Source organism: Dryobates pubescens, chromosome 8 (genome assembly GCF_014839835.1).
Source record: "Dryobates pubescens isolate bDryPub1 chromosome 8, bDryPub1.pri, whole genome shotgun sequence".
In the NCBI taxonomy this organism is placed as follows: Eukaryota; Metazoa; Chordata; class Aves; order Piciformes; family Picidae; genus Dryobates; species Dryobates pubescens.
The window spans coordinates 38730275-38754157 of record NC_071619.1 but is presented as its reverse complement, the minus strand read 5'-3'; the positions used below and the strand labels follow the sequence as shown (position 1 = coordinate 38754157).

At 50.4% G+C, this 23883-nt stretch overlaps 1 protein-coding gene across 1 annotated transcript; it reads left to right on the top strand.

Moving 5' to 3' along the window:
• Window positions 1-54: 54 nt before the first annotated feature.
• LOC104298673 (uncharacterized) lies at window positions 55-22359 on the top strand. Its single transcript, XM_054163975.1, has 20 exons — window positions 55-213; window positions 305-361; window positions 2625-2662; window positions 4422-4562; window positions 5372-5434; window positions 7189-7309; window positions 7729-7821; window positions 9539-9699; window positions 10646-10731; window positions 10947-11030; window positions 12834-12896; window positions 13037-13114; window positions 13205-13293; window positions 14593-14629; window positions 16854-17002; window positions 17775-17837; window positions 18976-19051; window positions 20602-20686; window positions 20870-20957; window positions 21461-22359. Exons 1-20 carry the CDS (start codon window positions 55-57, stop codon window positions 21569-21571), a joined length of 1842 nt encoding a protein of 613 aa, XP_054019950.1. The 3' UTR covers window positions 21572-22359.
• Window positions 22360-23883: the final 1524 nt, after the last annotated feature.

Here is a 23883-nt window from a genome sequence, read left to right as displayed (position 1 = left end):
CGCCCCGGGAGCTGCAGCACTTAGCCCCAGCCGGGCGCCGCGGGAGGCTCGGTCATGGCGCCGCTCCTGCTGCTCCTGCTCTGGCTGCTGCCGGCCGCTGCCGCCTTTTACCTGTGCTGCGTACGACGGCACACGGGCGGTGCGGGGGCCACGCTGCATCGCCGGGAGCCGGGCCGGGCTGAGAAGAGGGGCTACAGCCCACCCAAGGAACCCGTGAGCTCCGGGAGAGGGCGGGCGAGCGGGTAGGCAGGGAGCGGTGCCGGGGAGCGGGGCCCAGCGCTCACCTCTCGCCTCCTTTCCGCAGTGGGCGCCACGGCTGTGCGGCTCCGGGCTGCGGCTCTTCGTCCATGTGGCCAACACGGTGAGTAGGGGCCGGGGCGAGCTCGCCGCCCGGGGTAAACAGGACAGTAAAACCTTAGGTTGTTTGGGGAAACCTGGACGAGGCCACGACTGAGGGGAAATCCGGAGGGAGAGAGGTCTCGGCGTGAAGGTAGCATTCGCGTTTCCAGGGAAATTGCGCGGTTTCAGGATCTCCCTGGCTCCCGGGTGGGAATGCTGTGGGGGGAGGCAGCTGGCTTCTGGGCTGAGGGTGTCAGAGTGTTTTCGGTGCATCCAGTCAGGAGCCCGCATCAAACTCGAATGCGGCACAGGACAGCTTTCCCCAGACGTGAAGGGATTTGGCTCCCTGGGTTTTTTTCAGAAAGGTATTGAAGACAACTCTCCCCCGCAGTGCTCTCTCCTCAGGGTAGGATTTGGCCTTGAGGGCAGCTGTCCCTACAGTGCTCTCCTCGGGTCGGCTTTGGCTTTGAGGGCAGCTGTCTCTATAGCACTCTTCTGGGGTGAGCTTTGAAGGCAGCTGGCCCTCCAGTGCTCCTCTCGGGTGGGCTTGGGCTTTGAAGGCAGCTATTCCCCCGCCTCCGGCTTTCCCCCTCTGCTGGGCTGTGAGCCTGCAGGTTGATTAGTGCTGAGGCAGCTGTGGAGGAGACCCGACTGCTGTGGGGCAGAAAAGCCTACACCTGCTTGGCAGTGAAGACCTTGTGGCATTGTCTGCCCCAAAGCAGGTGGATTTTGTTGTTGCTGCTTGGCAGAGTCCAGGTTAGACATAGAAGTGTCATTTCAACAGTGGGTTATGTTACAATTTGAGAATCATTAAGATTGGAAAAGATCATCAAGTCCAGCTATCAGCCCAACACCACCATGACCACAAAACCATGTCCCAAAGTGACGTGTCTACATGGGTTTAACATCTCCAGGGTGGTGGCTCCACTCCTGGGCAGCCTGTGCCAATGCCTGACCACTCTTTCAGCAAAGGATTTTTTCCTAATACCTAATCAAAGCCTCCCCTGGAATAACTTGAGGCCATTTCCTCTCATCCTGTCACTAGTTACCAGGACCTTGCTGTGATCTCCTTTCAGGAGCTTTGTTAGCTTAGCAGCTGTTTGGGCCTGGAGTGAAGGCTAGCAATGGGCTTTGTTAGTTTGAGAGAACACCTTGCAAATGGCTTTCTTCCAGGATATAACAAGCTGAATACCCCTTTATCCTTTATTTTGTGGTGGCTTCTGGTGTGTGGCTGTGGACTTGTTTCCTTTTCTGACATCCACCTTGGAGAGGGACATGAGATTCTCCAGATTCTCCATCTCCTGTGGGATTGTATTGGTTTAGATTAGATGTAGCTTAGGAGTGATGCCTTTTCAAAAAGAGATTAATTAATGTAGGCTGGAGGTGAGGAGAAAGTTCTTCACAGAGAGAGTTGTTTGCCATTGGAATGTGCTGCCCAGGGAGGTGGTGGAGTCACCATCCCTGGAGGTGTTCAAGAGGGGATTGGACGTGGCACTTGGGGCCATGGTTTAGCAGTCCTGAGGTGTTGGGTGACAGGTTGGACTTGATACATCTTTGAGGTCTTTTCCAACCTTGTTGATTCTATGGTAATTCTTACATAATGTGTGAAGCAACATATCACTTCTTGGATCTAGAGGTGTGAGCCTTACTTCAGACATAACATGCTTTTGCAATCCATTGTTGAGGTGTTAAGACAGGATAGAACTAGGCTGGCATTGCTATGAACTGGGACCAGCGGCGTTGCTGCACTGGGAACCAAGTTGTTCAGAGTGTTTTCAGCTGTCTGCTGCCATGGAATCTCTCAGTTTCTCATGCTCTTCCAAGTTGACTTGATTTAGTACAGAATCTGAGCAACAGGAAAGACTAACAGCAGGGTGAATAAGATGATAGTAAGTTTCTACCTTATCCAATGCTTGCATGTTCTGCTGAACATGAGGGAAGTAAGGGATGGGAGCTATATAGATGCCTCTTAGTGTTGCAGCCACCAGCTGCAGGCTTTCTGGACTGAGTCAGGGAAGGACAAAGGCAGGAGAGCCAGAAGAATACACTCTTGATATTAATATGAGAGGTGGGAGGAAAGTATTTCAAGGGAATTTTGTGGCCTGAAATGCAAACATTTGTGCCTTTTTATGGTTGTTTCTTTTTTTTACTACATAGCATTGCATGCTCTCTAGAGTGCTCTGAAACTGAAGCAGTTTTGAGCATGTTCAGCATTCCTTGTCTAGCAAGGAGGGTGGTCAGGTCAAAGTTACTGCAAACCAATGTTTCTGCTTGCTTTCTTCTAGGCTTTTGGCCAGATCTGCTTACTGCCATTCTTAATGAGGTAAGAGCAGGGCGTTTTCTCCCCTCCAAGGTTATCTGTTTGGTTTTGTTGGTTTTTTTTTTAAGGTGCTTGGATTGCAGACCACTCCACAGGTTATCTGAAATGACCATTTTAAAGAGGGGCACTGCAGAATTTGATTGGAGAGTGAGCAAGATTATGTCATAGATTTTTGTTTTTTTACTATATTCTTTTTTATCCTGGCCTGCATCAGGAACAGTGTGGCCAGCAGGAGCAGGGAGGTCATTGTGCCCCTGTACACTGCACTGGTTAGGCCACACCTCGAGTACTGTGTCCAGTTCTGGGTCCCTCAGTTCAGGAAGGATGTTGACTTGCTGGAGCATGTCCAGAGAAGGGCAACAAGGTTGGTGAGGGGCTTGGAGCATAAGCCCTATGAGGAGAGACTGAGGGAGCTGGGGTTGCTTAGCTTGGAGAAGAGGAGACTCAGGGGTGACCTTACTGCTCTCTACAACTACCTGAAGGGAGGTTGTAGTGAGGCAGAGGTTGGTCTCTTCTCCCAGGCAACCAGTACCAGAACAAGAGGACACAGTCTCAAGCTGCGTCAGGGGAGGTTTAGGCTGGAGGTTAGGAGGAAGTTTTACACAGAGAGAGTGATTGCCCACTGGAATGGGCTGCCTGAGGAGGTGGTGGGGTTGCCGTCACTGGGGGTGTACAGGGCGAGGCTTGACAGGATGCTTGGTTCCATGGTTTAGTTGATTAGGTGGTGTTGGATGATAGGTTGGACATGATGATCTTGAAGGTCTCTTCCAACCTGGTTTTGTTCTATTTATTTTTTATTAGCTACTTTGGCCTGAATGACTCACTGTGAGAAGAAATTAACCTTTTTTGCACCCTCAGACAGGTGCCTGGAAACCAAAATCCCCAGTTTCCCTCTTTGTCTTTCTGTTCCTCTGCTAAAGAGCAATCTTTCTTTCAAAGATTGTGGATGCACAAATCTCCCACAGTGGTAAATCACCCCCACAGTGGTGAAAGAATAGTAGTAATGGCTAAATGTGAAGTTCAGAGGTTATGGTATGTTCTTTTGAAGGATATGCACTGTTTTCAGCCAGCCTTTTCTCCTTCTCTTGCACTTGTTTAGAAACTGTGTTTTCAAGTGTATGTTGCACTACTCAAGAGAATAGAACAGAATAAACCAGGTTGGAAGAGACCTTCAAGATCATCACGTCCAACCTATCATCCAACACCACCTAACCAACTAAACCATGGCACCAAGCACCCCATCCAGTCTCCTCCTGAACACCTCCAGTGATGGGGACTCCACCACCTCCCCAGGCAGCACATCCAATGGGCAATCACTCTCTCTGTGTAGAACTTCCTCCTAACCTCCAGCCTAAACCTCCCCTGGCATAGCTTGAGGCTGTGTCTTCTTGTTCTGGTGCTGGTTGCCTGGGAGAAGAGACCACTTTGTCCTTTTCTTTTCCTCTCCATTCCTGTATTTACTGGCCTTGTAGGTGATCTAACAAAAGTGCATCATCCAACTTTGACCATTTCACTTCCAGTTTGGTTGATGGAGGGCGGCTGGCCTTAAATCAAGGAGTAGGAGGCTTTTGTTAAGCAAGCAGAATAGATTTGCTGCTGCCCTTAGGGGAGGTGGGAGAGATGATCTTGTAAATGTTGCAACTCCCTGCTGTGAAACTGCCTAGACAAAATGTTCTTGGGTAAAGCTCCCTCTGAAGAGTCTGAAAAATTAGTCATGGTAGAGCTTGCAGACTCTGGCAGTGACTCTCTCTCTCTCTTTCAGGCTGAACAGCTTCTTGCTTTTGCGTTCACTTGACATTCATGAAGATCCCACATTTATCCCAGAGGTTGCTGCAGAGGGTGGAGAAGACAAGTCTGAGGCTAAAAACACTTCAAATGTTATAGAGCAGCTGCTGGATGCAAGGTCAGTGTGTGATGTGTGAGAGCGGAAGAGCACGCTTGTTGGCACTGCTGTGTGAGTGGGAAGCTGTTGGCAGTAATCTGGCATCAAATCTTTCTCCACACTCAGCTGCTTTACAAAACAAATAGTACTGTCAGTCTTCTTTCCTTTTGTAACTTCACAAATCACCAGTAGCTGCAAGCACTGTGAAGTTGCTAGAAGCTTCAGGGAGCCTGCTTACTGGGGAGGGAGCAAATTGTGCCCTTGTCAGGGCCCTGCACTACAAGAGCAGGCACATTTAGTGGTTGGCTCGTTGGTGGGTACAAGCCTTTCAGTGAGTTTGCAGCTGTGCTGCTTGTTGCCTGCAAGGACTCTCAAAGAGAACACAGGGGTTGCTTGGGGAAGAGAAGGATCACAGGTTTGTAAAGGAAACAGAACAATCCACCAGAAATCCACCATCACAATCTACAAGCAGCCCTGAAGAAAAGGCCTTGGGGGTGCTGGCGGATGAGAAGCTCAACATGAGCCAGCAGTGTGCACTTGCAGCCCAGAAACCAATCACATCTTGGGCTGCATGAAGAGAAGCGCAGCCAGCAGGGAGGTGAGGGAGGTGATTCTTCCCCTCTACTCTGCTCTGGTGAGACCCCACCTGGAGTACTGCCTCCAGTTCTGAAGCCCCCTGCCCCTGGCAGTCCAAACGGTGTGCAGTGGGATTACTCCGAGTACTTGCTTGGATGCCTTAGCCTCCACTGGACTGCGATGCTGAAGTCTACAGGTCTGAACAGAGGTGGATTTGATGGTTCAAAGTTGCCCCTTTAATTCTTTCTTTGCAGGTCTGATTCTACTGAAAATGGGTTTAGCTTCAAAGGGATCAAAGACTACTTGGACTGCTACCGGTAGGTGAAATTATGGTCTGAAAACAACCTCTCTTGCATGTTCTCCTGCAGTGGGGCTGCTACTGTTCTACAAGCTCTCAGGCATCTCTCTGTTAGAATCATAGAATCAATAAGGTGGGAAATGACCTTGGAGATCAGCAAGTCCAACCTGTCACTCAACACCCTCATGACTAACTAAACCATGGCTTCAAGTGCCACGTCCAATCCCTTTTTGAACACCTCCAGGGACGGTGACTCCACCACCTCCCTGGGCAGCACATTCCAATGGCCAACAACTCTGTGTGAAGAACTTTCTCCTCACCTCCAGCCTAAACCTCCCCTGGCACAGCTTGAGACTGTGTCCTCTTGTTGTGGTGCTGGTTGCCTGGGAGAAGAGACCAACCCCCACCTGGCTACAACCTCCTTGCAGGTAGCTGTAGAGAGCAAGAAGGTCTCCCCTGAGCTTCCTCTTCTCCCAGCTAAACATCCCCAGGTCCCTTGGTCTCTCCTCATAGGAGTTAGGACTGTCCTTGAGGTATCACTGTTTAGCATTACCCTCTGCAACCCTTTTCCTCTAATAGAATAACAAACGAAAAAACCCTAGGAGAGGTGGCACAACTTTTACAAGCCCTACAAGGATAATTAAATGCTGTTTTCCTTGGATTATTGTCAGTCATCTCTGTGAAAGACTCCTGCATATCTTGTTTGCCCCAACATGTGAGAAGGAGAGGAAGGTTCATCTCAGTTATACAAGTTGCACACACTGTGGGTCTCTGAAGAATCCCTTGGTTTCCCAGCTGCTTGTGCTCCTGTGAGCAGTTTGCCTGCTTTCCCCTAGTAACTGTGGCCAACTCTGAAAGAGCTAGAAGCACATCCCATACTTTGAGGTTCTGCAAGCTGTTGGCTGCTCAGTAACTGCTAGTTGCCTCTGGGACATGGGCTGTGTGTGGAGTGCTCAGATCAATCCTCTTGCACTCCTGGCACTCATTCCTCACGGGCCACCTCTGCCAGCAGGCTGTGGCCCTGGAGCAAAAGGCTGACAATTCAGTGTGGTGTTAGAGGTGCATCCTAACTGGGAGGCTTTCACATCAGCCAGAGATAGATGCTGCCTTTTGCCAGCAGTGAGAGAGTGCCTGTTTGATAAGGGTGGGCTGTGACAGCGCTGCTGGGGACCCCCTCTCTGTAATGGGAGGCCTCTGTGAAAGGGCTGGCCTCTTGGTCTTAGCTCATGATACTAGGAGTTTGATAGCATCAGGCTTTCAGGAGCTTGAGGACTCTGTAAAGCTGTCAGCTGTCCTTCCCTGTTTATCTAGTGGTTCAAAAATACCTGGGTAGCTCTCCTGGCTCCTCCCCCTACTCTTGAGGGTTGTGGGGGTGCTGTGTAGGCAAATTCTCCCCTTGAGGAAGAGAGTCTCATCTCTTGGTGGTGTCAACTGTGTTGTAATTACGACCACATACAGATTCTTAACTAGTTGTTGCTTGCAGTCATGGCAGCTGCCATCTTAGAATAGAATTAACCAGGTTGGAAAAGACCTTTGAGATCAAGTCCAACCTATCACCCAACACCATCTAATCAACTAAACCATGGCACCAAGTGCCTCATCCAGTCTCTTCCTAAACACCTCCAGTGATGGTGACTCCACCACCTCCCTGGGCAGCACATTCCAATGGCCAATCTCTGTGGACAACTTCTTGTTCCCTGAGAGACAAAACCTATGCATGGCTGTGGTGTGGGGGTCTTGTTGCAAGGTCTTGACTTCTGTCCTGTCCTGTAGGAGTGGGAAGCTGACCCCAGCTCAGGTAGCAAAGAACATCATTGCCACACTGGAGGACTGTGACAAATCCACCCCCCCACTCAGAGCAATAGTGCAATGGGACCAGGAGCAGATAATGCTGGTAAGTCTGCCTGTGGTAGGAAAGAGCAGCAGCATCCATTAGAAGGGGTAGAAGCTCTTTGGCTGGGGTGTTGCACAGCAAAATATGTACCTTTTTCCTTCCTCCTCCTGTAGGGAGCTGCAAACAAGTTTGCTTTCCTTCCTGCAAAGAGAGGTGGCATTAAAGCAATCTGTTTCCTGCTAGATGGCTGTGTTTGAAACAGGACTTCTGTGCTTATGTGGCATCCATTAGCATAGCTGCATCCAAGTAGCAGTTTCCAATCAGCATATGTTGGGAGAAAGAAGGAAACTTTTTTATAGTGTGGCTGAGTAGCAGGCTGAGAGCCATTTTTGGTGTCTGTTCTGGTACTGGTAATGACCTTCAGCTCAACTAAATATATATCCATATAATAGAACACATTTTTTCCCCCTTCTGTGCAGATGGCTGAGGCCTCCACTGCTCGTTACAGGAATAAGTGTACCCTGTCTTATCTGGATGGTATCCCAGTGTGTCTGAAAGAGGAGTTCAAAGTGGTGAGTTTCCTTGCTTAGGCAGCAGTTGATGCTGCAGGGGTGGTCAAGCTGGACAACTCACTGCAACAGGGTTTTAAGGCCAGCTCCTCAGCAGAAGCCTGAGAATGTGTTTGCAGTGAGGGTTTGTAATGAGTAGGATGAACAGGTTTTGCCAGGTGAAGACAGATCTTGGGTACAGCAGACATATTCCTTACCTTGTGCTGATCTCTTTAATCCATGGGGAGCAGATAGGGAGGGTTGGAAACAGTCCCTGGTATGATGAGATTAGACTGTGTAGAAGGATCCCTAGTGGTGGGTGTATTTCTCAGGCACTGACTCTGTCCCACTGGCAAAGCATCTCTGTCACCCTAAAGGACATGGGTCAGAAATATGCAGCTTACTTAGGAAATCTCTGCTCTCAAGGGGTTTTGCCTGTGGCCTAACAGCTACCATTAAATGCTCCAGTTGTAGGCTCTGCAGAGATTTACCTGCAGGTGGGAGTCCTGTTTGTGTACAGGTTCTTCCAGAGTACTTAGCGTACCCTGACAAGGAGTCCATCTGGCATTTTGGCATTTGTCTCTGCCTGATCTTGGTGGCTTGCTTCAAAGCACTGTGGGTCTGAACCACTGCAGCTCTGCCCCCAGAAGAGTGGAAAATGGGGCTCTTGTGTGGCCAAGGTGACTGTTCTGCAGCCTTTGGGCATAGCAGTTACATTGCTGCAGAGTGGCAGACCTTTTAACCATCTACATAGTACTGCTCTTCTTCTGTGTCATGGTATTAAAAGGGCTTCTCTGCATGGGAGAAGGACCAAATTTTGGAGGGTTAAGCATCCCTCCTAACAGAGTCAGAGAATCAATAAGGTTGGAAAACACCTTAGAAAAGATCATCAAGTCCAACCTGTCACCCAGCACCCAAACTACTAAACCATGGCACCAAGTGCCACATCCAATCCCCTTTTGACACATCCAGGGGTGGTGACTCCACCACCTCCCTGGGCAGCACATTCCAATGGCTAAAAACTCTTTCAGGGAAGAACTTTCTCCTCTCCTTCAGCCTAAACTTCCCCTGGCACAGCTTGAGACTGTGTCCTCTTGTTCTGGTGCTGGTTGCCTGGGAGAAGAGACCAACCCCCAGCTGGCTACAACCTCCCTTCAGGTAGTTGTAGACAGCAAGAAGGTCTCCCCTGAGCCTCCTCTTCTCCAGGCTAAGCAACCCCAGCTCCCTCAGCCTCTCCTCACAGGGCTGTGCTCAAGGCCTCTCCCCAGCCTCGTTACCCTTCTCTGGACACATTCAAGAGTCTCAATGTCCTTCTTAAACTGAGGGGCCCAGAACTGGACACAGGACTCAAGGTGTGGCCTAACCAGTGCTGAGTACAGGGCACAATGACTTCCCTGCTCCTGCTGGCCACACTATTCCTGATGCAGGCCAGGATGCCATTTGCCTTCTTGGCCACCTGGGCACACTGCTGGCTCGTGTTCAGCCTACTATCAACCAGTACCCCCAGGTCCCTTTCTGCCTGGCTGCTCTCCAGCCACTCTGACCCCAGCCCGTGGCACTGCATGGGGTTGCTGTGGCCACAGTGCAGCACCCGGCACTTGGACAAGTTGAAGAGTGAAGCATCCTGGCCCTTACCTCTTTGGGGTCTGTTTTGAAGTTAAGTGTGCATGTGAAGCACACACATGTGCCTGCCTGCCTTGCCAGGGTTCTAGGATGAGTAACACAGTGTCTTCTTGCTAAGGTACCTTACCATCACCGTGTGGGCACAGTCTATCTTGGGACAGAGCCTGAAACAGAAGATGCTACTGTGGCCAAGAAGCTGAGAGAGGCAGGGGCTGTCATTATTGGGGTCTCAAACATGCATGAACTAGGGACTGGAACAACTGGATGCAACCCTAACAGGTAAAAAAAGTCCCTTTCCCCTCTCTTCCTCTAGGCCAGGTGATTACCTAGTATGTGCCAGAGAAGTGAGATAAGAGTAAGAGGAGAAAATTGTCACCACTCCCAGCTCCAGCAGTGTCCTGTGTGGGCAATGTCGTCTTTGTGGTGGGTGCACACCAACAGTTAGTGATACTGCCTTTTATTCCTGAATTCCCCTTCATTCCCCACCTAGGGCTGGTTGGCAGAGGGGGTCCCACAGCAGGGTGGGCCATGTGCTGCTTGTGTGATGGCTCAGGTGCTTTGGGGCAGATGCTGACACCCAAGCAGTGTCTGAACTGCAACATGTGCCAGTAGCAGACTCTCACAGCTGCTTGAATACAAAGAAGGAGGAGCAGAGAAGCAGTCTGAGCCAGACCTCTATGGCAGCAAAGAAGTTTGTTGGAGATAAACTTCTGTAGTAACTCAGCCCCAGCTTCCACGCACATGCAGCTGGATGGGGCTGGAACTCCCCCTCAGCTGCAGCAATGTGCCAGGGCATTTCCTCACTGTGTGAGGTCAGCTGGATGCCCAGCCACCTGGCAGGTCTCTGGTGTCTGGGCACTGTGGTCAGACTGGAGACTTGTAGAGCTGCTGCTCTGGGATAAAGAGCAGAGCTGAGGATGCTGACTTGCTTGTCTTTAAGAACTGCTGGCCACCAACTGCTTCACCTTTTGGAACTGCCTGCTGCACTGGCTTGTGCAGTAATGGCACAGTGCTGTTACAGACAGAAGAGCTGGAGTGGCACCATTTCTCTTGCTATGAGTCCCAGTCTTTGGATAGTCTTTGCATCTTGTTTTGTTGGACATAGCACTCCCTGGGGTATCTCTTAGAGACTGGAATCCCTGAGCTGTGCCCCTGGATCTTTGCCTGCCCTGTAGTGCATGCAGTCCTTCCTAGGAAAACATTCACTGCTATTTGTCTGCTTCAGGTACCACAAGATCCCTAGGAATCCCTACAAGCCTAACTGCTTCACAGGTGGGAGCTCCAGTGGGTCAGCAGCAGCTGTAGCAGCAGGTAGGTGGTCCTAAACAGAGTTCAGGGGTGGTGGGAGGAAGGTCCTAAACCACAGTACCTCAGGCATTTAGTTTTATGAGGGACCTTAGAAGCTTGGGGGAGCTCCTAGCTGAGCAGTGTGCAACATGTGCTGTCTTGGCTACAGCTGCTGGTAGGATGGACAGGACAGCACAAGGTCTCTCTGACCACAGGCCAACATGTGGTTTCTTTTGTAGGTCTCTGCCCGGTGGCTATTGGCACAGATGGAGGTGGCTCTGTGAGGATTCCTGCTGCATTCTGTGGTGTGGTGGGGCTGAAAGGTAGAGCTTTTTAGTCATGATGGGGTGGGAGTGGTGGTGGTGTGGTGTGTTTGTCATTTACTGAATCAGACAGAATGCCACAGTCAAGCCAGGCACAATCCATTAACTTCCTGTCGAGCCAAACTTGACCAGGGAAGCTCTGCAATGTAGTCATGGGGGTTGGACTGGCAGGTGGAAGTATTCTCAGTGCTGGCTACTGGAGAGAGTTTCAACAGAACCTGAATTAATTGAGTCAAATGCTAAACCAAACATGAAGGCTGCTTTGATTTCTACCCACTGGCCTGTCCCTCTTCAATCTGCTTCCTTTGCCTGGAGGTGTTCACAACGTGGTTGGGTATCTGTAGGGAGCTGGTGAAAGGCACCTCCACCCATGGTGGTCTGCCATCACCCCAATTACATGGAGAGGCTGAGGCTGCTGAGATTTGTGTCCAAGTGAAACCTGGTAAGAAGCTCACATGAAACCAGGATGTAGCTGTTCCCTCTTACCTCAGCATTACAAGCAGCAGCAATGCAGTTTTTACAGGACTAATGTAATCAAGGAGAATGTGCCTAAGACACAGGGAATGCACAGGTCAGTGGCCACAGCATGGAAGGTGGTGAGGCAGGATTATCAGCACTGGTTAGGCCACACCTTGAGTCCTGTGTCCAGTTCTGGGCCCCTCAGTTTAGGAAAGATGTTGAGATGCTGGAAGGTGTCCAGAGAAGGGCAACAAAGCTGGGGAGGTGTTTGGAGCACAGCCCTGTGAGGAGAGGCTGAGGGAGCTGGGGTTGCTTAGCCTGGAGAAGAGGAGGCTCAGGGGAGACCTTCTTGCTGTCTACAACTACCTGAAGGGAGGTTGTAGCCAGGTGGGGGTTGGTCTCTTCTCCCAGGCAACCAGCACCAGAACAAGAGGACACAGTCTCAAGCTGCACCAGGGGAAGTTTAGGCTTGAGGTGAGGAGCAAGTTCTCCCCAGAGAGAGTTGTTAGCCATTGGAATGTGCTGCCCAGGGAGGTGGTGGAGTCACCATCCCTGCAGGTGTTTAGGAAGAGACTGGATGGGGTGCTTGGTGCCATGGTTTAGTTGATTAGATGGTGTTGGGTGATAGGTTGGGCTTGATGATCTCAAAGGTCTTTTCCAACCTGGTTAATTCTCTTCTGAAGAGATGCCAGCTTTGGGGAATGGATTAGCAATTCAGAGTAGCTTGGCTGCTTCATCTGAAACCAGATACTCGGCCCAAAGTCTCTTTCCATTCTTCACATGTGATCAGCTTAGACACATTCCTGTGCAACCTGATCTAGGTGAATAAGCTTTAGCAGGGAGGTTGGAGTAGATGATCTCCAGAGGTCCCTTCCAGCCCCCACCCTTCTGTGATTCTGTAACTGGCCAGGAGGGTGGTGTGAGTACTTGCAGAAGACAGCTGATGTTAGGCTTGAAGGCTCACTGGTGAAGGGGGCAAAATCTCCCAGGGGGTGCTATCTCCTGCTGTTGATAGTCCTGCTCCTGCTCCTCTGTACTCCATACTGCTGCTTCTGCATGTGTAAAGTCATCTATTTCAAAACATCCTTGCCCTTATTTCCCCTCAACCAGTTTCTTGGAGGGTGGGAGAACAGTTTGGCTGTTGATGGCCTCTCTCTCACTAGTACAGATTGTGGTCAGCAGAACAGGTACTGAAAGGTGAGTGACTGGGCTCTGAAGTGGCAGCTGTGAAAGTGACTGGCAGGGGTATTTTGCTTGCTGACTGGCTGCCCCAGTGCCATTCTAGATCAGACCCTAGCAGCAGCTGATGGGGCCTTAGCTAAATGTCCTTCTCCTCCTCTCCAGGTACCTTTGGGCGCATCAGTGCCCACGGTTGCTTGCCGCTGTCCTACTCCACAGTCAGTGTAGGTAAGAGGACTTGTGCTGCACTTCTGGGACCTTGCTGTGTGGTGCTCTCACAAGGGAGGCACTCTCCATACAGAGCACCTTGGGGGGAAGGTGCTCTTTACCCCTTTGTCCCATTTTTCTAACTCCTGTGTGTTTTGCAGGCCCTATCTGTACTTCAGTGACTGATGCAGCCATTGTTTACAGCCTCCTTGCTGAGCCTGATCCGCTCTACCCATACGGTAGGTGAGCCCTCTTCCTCCTGGAGGCCAGGTGCTGTGCTTTCCTCAAGGCATCCTAGGCAAGTGTGCTCTCTTGTTTGTTCCCTGCAGGACTGAAACAGCCCAAAGCAACCCTGTCTGATATGTGTGCTCCTGACCTGAAAGGCTTAAAACTGGGAGTGGACTGGACATATTTTAAGGTGCCTCTTCTATCTCTTTCTTTCTGCTGCTTTGCAAAAGGAGATATTAAAAGTGCATTCATTCTTCTCTTGCCTGTCATCATTAGGGATTCTTCTCTTTAGCTCTCTCAGCCCATCTCCTTGCCTGCATCAGGAACAGTGTGGCCAGCAGGAGCAGGGAGGTCATTGTGCCCCTGGACTCAGCACTGGTTAGGCCACACCTTGAGTCCTGTGTCCAGTTCTGGGCCCCTCAGTTTAGGAAAGATGTTTAGATGCTGGAAGGTGTCCAGAGAAGGGCAACAAAGCTGGGGAGGGGTTTGGAGCACAGCCCTGTGAGGAGAGGCTGAGGGAGCTGGGGTTGCTTAGCCTGGAGAAGAGGAGGCTCAGGGGAGACTTTATTGCTGTCTACAACTACCTGGAGGGAGGTTGTAGCCAGGTGGGGGTTGGTCTCTTCTCCCAGGCTACCAGCACCAGAACAAGAGGACACAGTCTCAAGCTGTGCCATGGGAGGTTTAGGCTGGAGGTTAGGAAGTTTTTCATGGAAAGAGTGATTGGCCATTGGGATGTGCTGCCCAGGGAGGCGGTGGAGTCACCATCATTAGAGGTGTTTAGGAGGAGACTGGATGGGGTGCTTGGTGCCATGGTTTAGTTGATTAGATAGTGTTGGATGATAGGTTGGACACAATGATCTCAAAGGTCTCTTCCAACCTGGTTGATTCTATTCCAACTGGAAGAGAATATAGCCTGGGTGAAAACACTGACAGAGGTAGATTTTGTATTTCACTTTATTTTTCCCTAAGGCAGCCTTATGATTAGAAGTTTGTTGGGGGCATGAGGGAAGGTGAGGACTGTACAGCTGATAACACTGTGCTTCCTTGTATTGCTGTTTCTATCAGCAGCAGAGCTTCTGAACTGATTACAAAAGGCAGTTAGCTTAAAATCAAACGAGGAAAGTATCCCTTTGGTGACAGTGCTGGAGCTGCTGAGTGGGGTTTCATCATCCCAGTGTAGTAATTGGGCTTGAAAGCTCCTATGCTTGGCAATTGTAATGCAGCCCCCCTTCTTCCTTGGAGGAAAACAAACCCTTCCTGGCTCTGCCTCTGTGCAGAGGAGGAATATCTTCTCCTCTGGAGAAGATCCTTCCTTTCCTCTAAGTTAGGGCTATACCTGCAAGCTGTTCTCTTGCAGCCAGTGGCCTGAGACAATCCTGAAGGGCTGTCTCTGTAAGATTAGGGAGAGGAACAAGGAAGGCTTGATAAGGACTGAAGTGCTGGTGAGTGTGCTCAGAAGCCCACTTGGTTCTTTCCTCTCATTCTCTAGGCATGTGATGCTGAAGTTGTGTCCATCTGTGAAAAAGGTAAAGAGGAGACCTCTCTTATTCTGCCTCATGTCCTGCCAGCACTTGGTGCTCCTGTTATGTGAAAGAGCTGCCTGAAGCCCTTGAAGAGCAACACAGGAAGTTCCACCTCAACATCAGGAAAAACTTCTTTACTGCAAGGGTGGCAGAGCACTGGAACAGGCTGCCCAGAGGGGTTGTGGAGTCTCCTTCTCTGGCAGCTTAAGCCCCATCGGGATGCATCCCTGGGTGACCTGCCCTAGGGGATCCTGCTTTGGTAGTGGGCTTGAACTTGATCTCCAGAGATCCCTAACATTCTGTGGAAGAGGTCCAGCTGGACAAAGGGCAGTAGCTTTATGTTAGGGAAGCCCTCTGGACTGCTGAGGGTTAAAAAGCTCAGCAGTTCCAGGCTTTTAGTGCACACTGGGCTCCATTCTTCCATTGTAATAAGCCTTTGTCTGGATAAAGACAGATCTGTGCTCAGTCATACTTTCTCTTCAAGCTTTAATGGTGAAAGACTTAAGGGAGGGACAGCATAATGTTCAGCAGGAAGGACAGGGCCAGGTCTTTGATTTATACAGCCCTCTGGGATTTCCTTGAAATCAGCTTAATGATGCCTTCAGGGGGCCTTTGTCAGGTTTTAGACCAAGCAAAATTGACCCTGGCAAGTACTCAGGGGTTGGAGAGGAAGACTACAATGCCTGGAATAGTAGTTGGCCTCTTAGGCACTGGAGCTGTGAGAGTTCACAGCATTCAGGCTTTCTTTGCCTGTGTTTTCTTCAGCCTCTTTATTTCCACAGACATGCTTCTACATGTGTAGAGGTTTTGCTGGGAGAGATGCAGCATAAAGCTGGGAAGTAGGCAAGCTTGTGTGTTCATGAAGAGGTTGGGGGTCAAACGAAGAAGGGGGTTCTTTTTAAACTGAAAAAGATTCACTTGTCCCAGAGTCTTGGTGTCCAACCTTGCTAAAGTGCATCAGGATAGTGAAGCTATACTATGAAGGAGGCTGGGGAGAGGCCTCAAGCACAAGCCCTATGAGGAGAGGCTGAGGGAGCTGGGGTTGCTTAGCCTGGAGAAGAGGAGGCTCAGGGGAGACCTTATTGCTGTCTACAACTACCTGAAGGGAGGTTGTAGCCAGGAGGGGTTCGTCTCTTCTCCCAGGCAACCAGCACCAGAACAAGAGGACACAGTTTCAAGCTGTGCCAGGGGAAGTTTAGGCTGGAGGTGAGGAGAAAGTTCTTCCCAGAGAGAGCTGTTAGCCATTGGAATGTGCTGCCCAGGGAGGTGGTGGAGTCACCATCCCTGGAGGTGTTCAAGAGGGGATTGGACGTGGCACTTGGTGCCATGGTTTAGTCACGAGGTCTGTGGTGACAGGTTGGACTCGATGATCTTTGAGGTCTCTTCCAACCTTGGTGATTCAGTGATCAACCTGGTCTCTTGAGCATCCCCTGGGGTCCTGTACCATTGCAGTTCAGAAGAATGAGAATCTGGTGCTGCTAAGGAATCACTTTGTGCTGGGAGAACACTGGTCATGTTAAGTGCTCAGAGAAGTCAGTCCATTTTTACTCTAGGTTAACTGGAGCTAAAGGTAGGAGATGAACTTGCCTGAAATGTAGCAGGTGAGTTAGAAACCTGTCTGCAAGCCTCTACTCCTGCCCTGTTGGACTGTTGGGATCCAGTTAGGTTGAAGGCTTTTACCTAGGAGAAGCATCTGCAGCAGCTTGCGTGCTATGTGATGCACTGGAGGTGCTTGCCTTGTAATGGCCTGTGGGCTCTCCAACTTTTTGAGGGAGTGGGGATTTGTAGCCCTTCTGTGAAGTTTGGTGAACTCAGGGATGCTATCACAGGATGTTAGGGGTTGGAAGGGACCTTCAAAGATCGAGTCCAACCCCCCTGCCAGAGCAGGACCTAGCACAGGTTGCACAGGAATGCATCCAGATGGGTCTTGGAAGTGTCCAGAGAAGGAGACTCTACAACCTCTCTGGGAAGCCTGTTCCAGTACTCTGTGACCCTCACAGGGAAGAAGCTCCTCCTCATGTTGAGGTGGAACCTCCTGTGCTGGAGTTTGCATCTGTTGCCCCTGGTCCTATCACAGGGAGCAGAGCCTATCCCCTCCCTCCTGACACCCAGCCCTCAGCTGTTGATAAACAATTATTAAATCCCCTCTCAGTCTTCTCCAGACTGAAGAGCCCCAGGGCTCTCAGCATCTCCTCATAGGTCCATGCTTTGCTTGTTGTTTATGCAGCTGTGTGGCACCTGCAGAGCTTGGGAGCCTGTGTGGTTGAAGTGTCTCTTCCAGAGATGGAGGAAGTGCGAGTAGCACATGCAACCTGCATTCTCAGTGAGATGAGGGACTTCCTGCAGCCTGACTTCAACAAACACTTCCATGAAATGGTAAGTGTCTGCAGCTTGCAGTTGTTGTCCTGGCTGATGAAGAATGTGCCTGGAGTGCATTAGGAAAAGTGTGGCCAGCAGGTCAAGGGAGGTTCTCCTCCCCCTCTACTCTGCCCTGGTGAGACCACATCCAGAGTATTGTGTCCAGCTCTGGGCTCCCCAGTTCAAGAGTGACAGGGATATACTAGAGAGAGTCCAGTGGAGGGCTACAAGGATGATTAAGGTACTGGAGCATCTGTCTTCTGAGGACAGGCTGAGAGACCTGGGTCTGGAGAAAAGAAGATCTCTTCCTAGCTTTCTCAGTACATTGACAAATACCTGAAGGGTGGGTGTCAAGGAGGGGGCAGTGTCTTTGCAGTGGTGCAGACAAACTGGAACACAGGAAGTTCCACTCCAACATGGGGAAGAACATTGCTGTGAATGAACTGGAGCACTGGACCTGGCTGCCCAGAGGTGGTGGAGTCTCCTTCTCTAGTGACTTTCAAGACCCATCTGGCTGTGTTCCTGGGTGACCTGCCCTAGGGCACCTTGCTTTGGCAGGAGTGTTGCCCTTGCTGACCCCCAGAGGTCCCTTCCAACCCTTACTGCTCTATGGTTCTCTGAAGTGTCATGGGAGTGAGAAACCTGAGGCTCTCCTGCTTTTTCTGTGACAGACAACCTGTTCAGTGACTACTGATTCAGGACAGCAGACCTGGAAGGCAAGTCCTGGGTCTTCACATGAAGTGTCTGCTGAGCAGAGCCATGACTGATGGGTTGTGTTGTTTTGTTTCAGAACTTGGAGACTCGGGCGACCATGGCCTTGGCTTCCCAGTTCACAGCTCTGGATTACATTAAGGTAAAAGCAGGCAGTGGAGAAGGCTGAGGGGAGACACCTAGTGAAATTGTAAAGGTGGGGTAGAGGATTCTCTTAACCTCCCCATACTCCTGGGGACTACTGCCCTCTGCTGTGGCTGAATGGGGGGCACCACAGAGGACATGCCACTGGCAGTGGTGTCATACAATCAAGAAGGCTGGAAAAGACCTCAGAGATCATCAAGGCCAACCTGTCACCCAACACCTCATGACTAACTAAACCATGGCAGCAAGTGCCACATCCAGTCCCCTCTTGAACACCTCCATGGATGGTGACTCCACCACCTCCCTGGGCAGCACATTCCAATGGCTAACAACTCTCTCTGGGAAGAACTTTCTCCTCACCTCCAGCCTAAACCTCCCCTGGCACAGCTTGATACTGTGTCTTTGTGTTCTGGTGCTGGTTGCCTGGGAGAAGAGACCAACCCCCACGTGGCTACAGCCTCAGGTAGTTGTAGAGAGCAATAGGACATAGTCTCAGGCTGCGCCAAGAGAGGTTTAGGCTGGAGGTTGGGAGGAAGCTCTACACAGAGAGAGTGATTGTGCATTGGAATGGGCTGGCCAGGGAGGTGGTGGAGTCACCATCATTGGAGGTGTTCATGAGGAGACTTGAGAGGGTGCTTGGTTGCATGGTTTAGTTGATTAGGTGGTGTTGGATTAGTTGATAGGTTGGATGTGATGATCTTGAAGGTCCCTTCCAACCTGGTTTATTCTATTCTAATGAGGTCTCCCCTGAGCCGCCTCTTCTCCAGGCTAAGCAACCCCAGCTCCCTCAGCCTCTCCTCACAGGGCTGTGCTCAGGACCTCTCCCCAGCCTCATTGCCCTTCTCTGGACACATTCAAGTGTCTCAATGTCCTTCCTAAACTGAGGGGCCCAGAACTGGACATAGGACTCAAGGTGTGGCCTAACCAGAGCTGAGCACAGGGGCAGCCTCCTCTTCTCCAAGCCAAACCACCTTCCAACCTGCAAGAGTGGGGTCGTCTTTTGCAACAGCTGTGGCAGTTAATGTTGGGGGAGGGGGAATGTCAACCCACCACGAGGGCATGAGCTCTGATTGGAAGAGTCTGTCAGGAGCCTCATGACTGAAGAGGCCCTGGTCAGACACTCTCTCTGCTTGCAGGCAAACCGACAGAGAACTCGGAGCATGGCGTTTCTGCGAGAGATCTTCGCCGCTGTGCACTGTATCCTTACACCAGGTACTGGCAGCCCTGCCCAAGGAGCTGAGGCCCATCAGCTGCCTGCTGCATCTTAACCACAGCCAGGCCATGTGCTTCCCCTGCCCTATTTGAAGTGTGTGACCTTTTTTTTTGCTGTGCCTCAAGCCTTTAGGTGAAGATGTGGCCTGGTTAGAAAAGCTGCTGTGTGTATCTAGACCTGTCCCCATGGCAGTGAGAAACTCTTCTTGGCACTTGAAACAGCAGATGCAGAGCCAGCATGTTTACACAGGAGGGACTAGGCATCTACTTATGCAGGAAGATGTTCATGCTCTAAATAGAAACTGACCACTTAATTCCTAAATCCTAGTGCCTTGATTGTATTCCAGGGGCATGAGTTTGTCCAAATCACCAGAATACAGAATTAACCAGGTTGGAAAAGATCTTTGAGATCACTGAGTCCAACCTATCACCCAACACCATCTAATCAACTCAACCATGGCACCAAGCACCCCATCCAGTCTCTTCCTAAACACTTCCAGTGATGGTGACTCCACCCCCTCCCTGGGCAGCACATTCCAATGGGCAATCACTCTCTCTGTGTAGAATTTCTTCCTAGCATCCAGTCTGAACCTCCCCTGGCACAGCTTGAGACTGTGTCCTCTTGTTCTGGTGCTGGTTGCCTGGGAGAAGAGACCAACCCCCTCCTGGCTACAACCTCCCTTCAGGTAATTGTAGAGAGCAAGAAGGTCTCCCCTGAGCCTCCTCTTCTCCAGGCTAAACACCCCCAGCTCCCTCAGCCTCTCCTCACAGAGCTGTGCTCCAAACCCCTCCCCAGCTTTGTTGCCCTTCTCTGGACACCTTCCAGCAACTCAACATCTTTCCTAAACTAAGGGGCCCAGAACTGGACACAGGACTCAAGGTGTGGCCTAACCAGTGCAGTGTAAAGGAGTGGAATGATTTCCCTGCTCCTTCTGGCCACACTGTTCCTGATACATGCCAGGATGCCGTTGGCCTTGGCCACCTGGGCAGAAGGGCAAGGAGGCTGGGGAGGGGTCTGGAGCACAGCCCTGTGAGGAGAGGCTGAGGGAGCTGGGCTTGCTTAGCCTGGAGAAGAGGAGGCTCAGGGGAGACCTTATTGCTCTCTACAACTACCTGAAGGGAGGTTGTAGCCAGGTGAAGGTCGGTCTCTTCTCCCAGGCAACCAGCACCAGAACAAGAGGACACAGTCTCAAGCTGTGCCAGGGGAGGTTTAGGCTGGATGTTAGGAAGAAATTCTTTACAGAAGGAGTGATTGCCCATTGGAATGTGCTGCTTGGGGAGGTGGTGGAGTCACCATCACTGGGGGTGTTTAGGAAGAGACTGGATGGGGTGCTTGGTGCCATGGTTTAGTTGATTAGATGGTGCTGGGTGATAGCTTGGACTCAGTGATCTCAAAGGTCTCTACCAACCTGGTTAATTCTATTCTATTGCCACTCTGTCATGGTCTAAGGCAGCCTGATCTAGCTGGCTGTCCTTGAGGCAGAGGGTTACACAAGGTGACCCTCTGTGGTCCTTTTCACTCTCACAGTTGTTCTGTGATTCCTCCACAGCTGTTCCTTCCACTGCCCCAAGAATCTATGAATCTGACCTCGTGACTGGGAGCAGTGATTTGTCCTTCACAGTCCGGTCCATGAGGTAAGCAGAGTGATACTTGCACTAAGGGAGCCAATAACTGGGATCAGCTGCAGACTAGCTGTATTATGTGAAGGAACTCAGGCTGTAGATCAAGAGAGCTCTGTCCTAGCTGCCCTTCCCAAACAGAAGGATGACTTTGTTGCTGTCCCAAGTCAGGAACACTGATGAGAGCTTTCCCCCCAGGTTCATGCAGCTTGGTAACTTCACTGGGATTCCAGGCCTTGTGGTGCCCGTTGGATATTCTGCTGCTGGGCTCCCTATCAACTTCCAGGTGAGCACTGACTCTTTGTGCATGCTGGGTCACAAAATCTCCAGCTTGGCTTTCCCCTGAACCACTACAGCCAGAGCCTGCTGTTCCACACAGCACATTTGACAGGGACTGGTGATAAAAGTTTTACTTGGCAAGTGAAGAGACTTGACTCATTCCTGCATGGCAGAGCAACTCTGCAGGTATCTGGGAGATAGATTTCTCTGTCTCCCTGTCTACTTGCATCAGGACACACTATTGGTCACTACTCTTATTTCTCAGTTCTGTAGTTTCTTTAGGTCCTTTCTTGCTCTTCTTGAGATGAGTCTCATGTTTAAGTTGTTACACATCTGCCCTGGTGCCATACTTAATAGGGTGAAAGGGAAGAGTGTGTCTCCTTTTGGTGCTGTTGGGGTGAGAGGGGGAAGAGCTGTTTTGCAGGGCTTTCAAGAGTGTCCAGATGTGGTGATACTACTTTTCTCTTTATTTCCCCCCACCCCTCTTTTCTTTCTCTCCTCTTTCCCCAGGTCATGGCAAAATGGTGGGATGAAGCTGTTCTCCTGAGGGTTGGCCTGAAGCTAGAGCAGTTTCGTAATCAGACCAAAAAGCCATCCATTTATTATGACATCCTTGCATAAGGATGTGACCAAGATGGGAACCAACTCTTTTCTTTTTCCCCCTCTCCCTCTTGTCCTAGTCTGACCTGACCAAGTATTAGAGTGGCCTTTTTTCAGTGTTCATCTGAATAAGGCCTTAGTAGCAGGCCATTTGAGGGAGGGGAGAAACAGTGATCTGAGCAGGCACTGATGCTGAGCAGACATAATTTTTACTCCATTTGTTATTTGATGGCCCAGTTGATACAGGGGAGGCCAACTGTGCTAGCTAAGTTCCTTGCTGTGGTGTTGCTAGCAGGGGAAGCTGCAACTATCTTCTGCAACTTCTTTCCATGTAGTGGTCCTATGTAAAGATGGAAGGCAGGTGCATCTGCAGGACTTCATGTGAGCAACCCATGTAACTGGATGGAAAGGTACAACCCCTAGGCCTCAAACCTTCTGTTCTTGATCCAGGACAGAACAAAGGTCCTGTTTGGAGGGGGTAGAGGCAGCTTTCATTAATAAATAACACCTAGCTCATTTGGAAGGAGGATGATCTGAAGTTAGGTGGTGTCTGCTGTGGCCCCTTCGATAAGCCCTCAGAGCAAACCAGAAAGCCTGTAGCTATGGAAGTGTCACTGTGCTTCTGTGCCTCATGCTGCAAATGGTGTAAGGTTAGCTGGCCTGCTGCACAAAGCATGGCTCTGCTCATTCCATGAACAGGCCTACCTCTGCCCTTCAGCCTGATGTGCAGGGGGAGGAAAAAGCAGAGCATCAACCTTCAGCAACTCTGTCACCCAAGGGCCTTGGCTCAGGATTATGGCTTTCAATTGCATCTCAAGCTAAGCCTTGGGGAGCCTCTTTTCCCCCACTGGTTGCTGGAGCATAAGTCTGCTGTCATGGAGGTAAACAGAAGAAATTACCTGGTAGTGCTGTGAAGTGCTGCTCCAGAGGTGCTGAGCCAGCTATCACAGATGTTTTTGAAAGTAGAAAGCCCTACTGAACAACTGCAGGAGCTTAGGGAGACCTTACTGTGGCCTTTCCATACTCAAAGGGGCCATAGAACAAAAGTGTGGACAGACTTTTTAGCTCTAGGTAAGAAGCCAATCCCTTCTTACCCCAAGTGCACTTCCTTAAGTAACTAAGGTGGAATTAAGCCATGAATTCAAGGTGAGGCTCTGCTGCATCTCCTCTGCAAGAGGAGAAGCTGCAGAAGGACTGTACTCCTACAACAAAGGTTCCAAGCCACAGTACTGTTTCATTGACAGGCCCCAGAGTGTAAACTCTTAGGTACTTGTGTCCTGCCAGCAGCAGTAGGGCCACATGAGAGCTAAGAAGAGGCCTAGGAGTGACCAAAGGGAAGCACTTCTGTTAATTTTGGAGTCACCTGAGGTTAATGCTCAGAGGCATCTCCTGTTGCCTACCTCACCAGCTATCCTGGGCTTGTGATCAGGCTGCTGGAGAAGCTGCCTTGCATAGACAGGAGTAGAGAAGATCCCTGTATTCTTACTTAGCTTGGAAGGAAAGAACAGAAAGTAGCTGCAGCTTCTGCCAAACCTGGTGCAGGTTGGGTGTTCTGGTTTGGTTTTCCCCTGTACATACACACCCTAAGTTTAAACACAGCTAGCACTTTACTAATGACCAAAATTAAGTCAGCACCTGACTGGAAAATGATTGCATTGCTGTCTCCTTCATTACCTGAGTTAAAGTGTCAGCTCCCCCCATCAGCTGTCACCAGCATCCACATGACTGAGGTTGCCTTTTATCTTCGTTCCTCTATGTGATACTGCCAGAACTTTTTCTACTACATTCTTGTGTAGTTCAGCTTTCTGAAGAACAGTTTAAAAACCCAAGTGTTTCCTCTATAAGTGATGGGAAGTTATTAAACACTAACAACATACTTTGAGCAGGCCACTGCTGAAATGTATTGTAGAGCAATAAGGGAGTTGAGAAGTGCTTAAGAATAAATTCCTGCCAAGAACATGACTGCTTGAAGGAAATGAATGAATATTCTGCCCCTGGACTCAGCACTGGTTAGGCCACACCTTGGGTCCTGTGTCCAGTTCTGGGCCCCTGAGTTTAGGAAAGATCTTGACTTGCTGGAAGGTGTCCAGAGAAGGGCAACAAAGCTGGTGAGGGGTTTGGAGCACAGCCCTGTGAGGAGAGGCTGAGGGAGCTGGGGTTGCTTAGCCTGGAGAAGAGGAGGCTCAGGAGACCTTGTTGCTCTCTACAACTACCTGAAGGGAGGTTGTAGATTAGAATTAACCAGGTTGGAAAAGACCAGGTGGGGGTTGGTCTCTTCTCCCAGGCAACCAGCACCAGAACAAGAAGACACAGTCTCACAATATCACAGTATA

What these genes read in the sequence shown, in the direction of transcription:
- LOC104298673 (XM_054163975.1), top strand. Translation starts at nt 55, where the DNA reads ATGGCGCCGCTCCTGCTGCTCCTGCTCTGGCTGCTGCCGGCCGCTGCC. An exon ending in GAGCAGCTGCTGGATGCAAG is followed by an intron (nt 4,563 to 5,371) that starts GTCAGTGTGTGA and finishes CTTTCTTTGCAG; the next exon opens with GTCTGATTCTACTGAAAATG. An exon ending in CTACTCCACAGTCAGTGTAG is followed by an intron (nt 12,897 to 13,036) that starts GTAAGAGGACTT and finishes TGTGTTTTGCAG; the next exon opens with GCCCTATCTGTACTTCAGTG.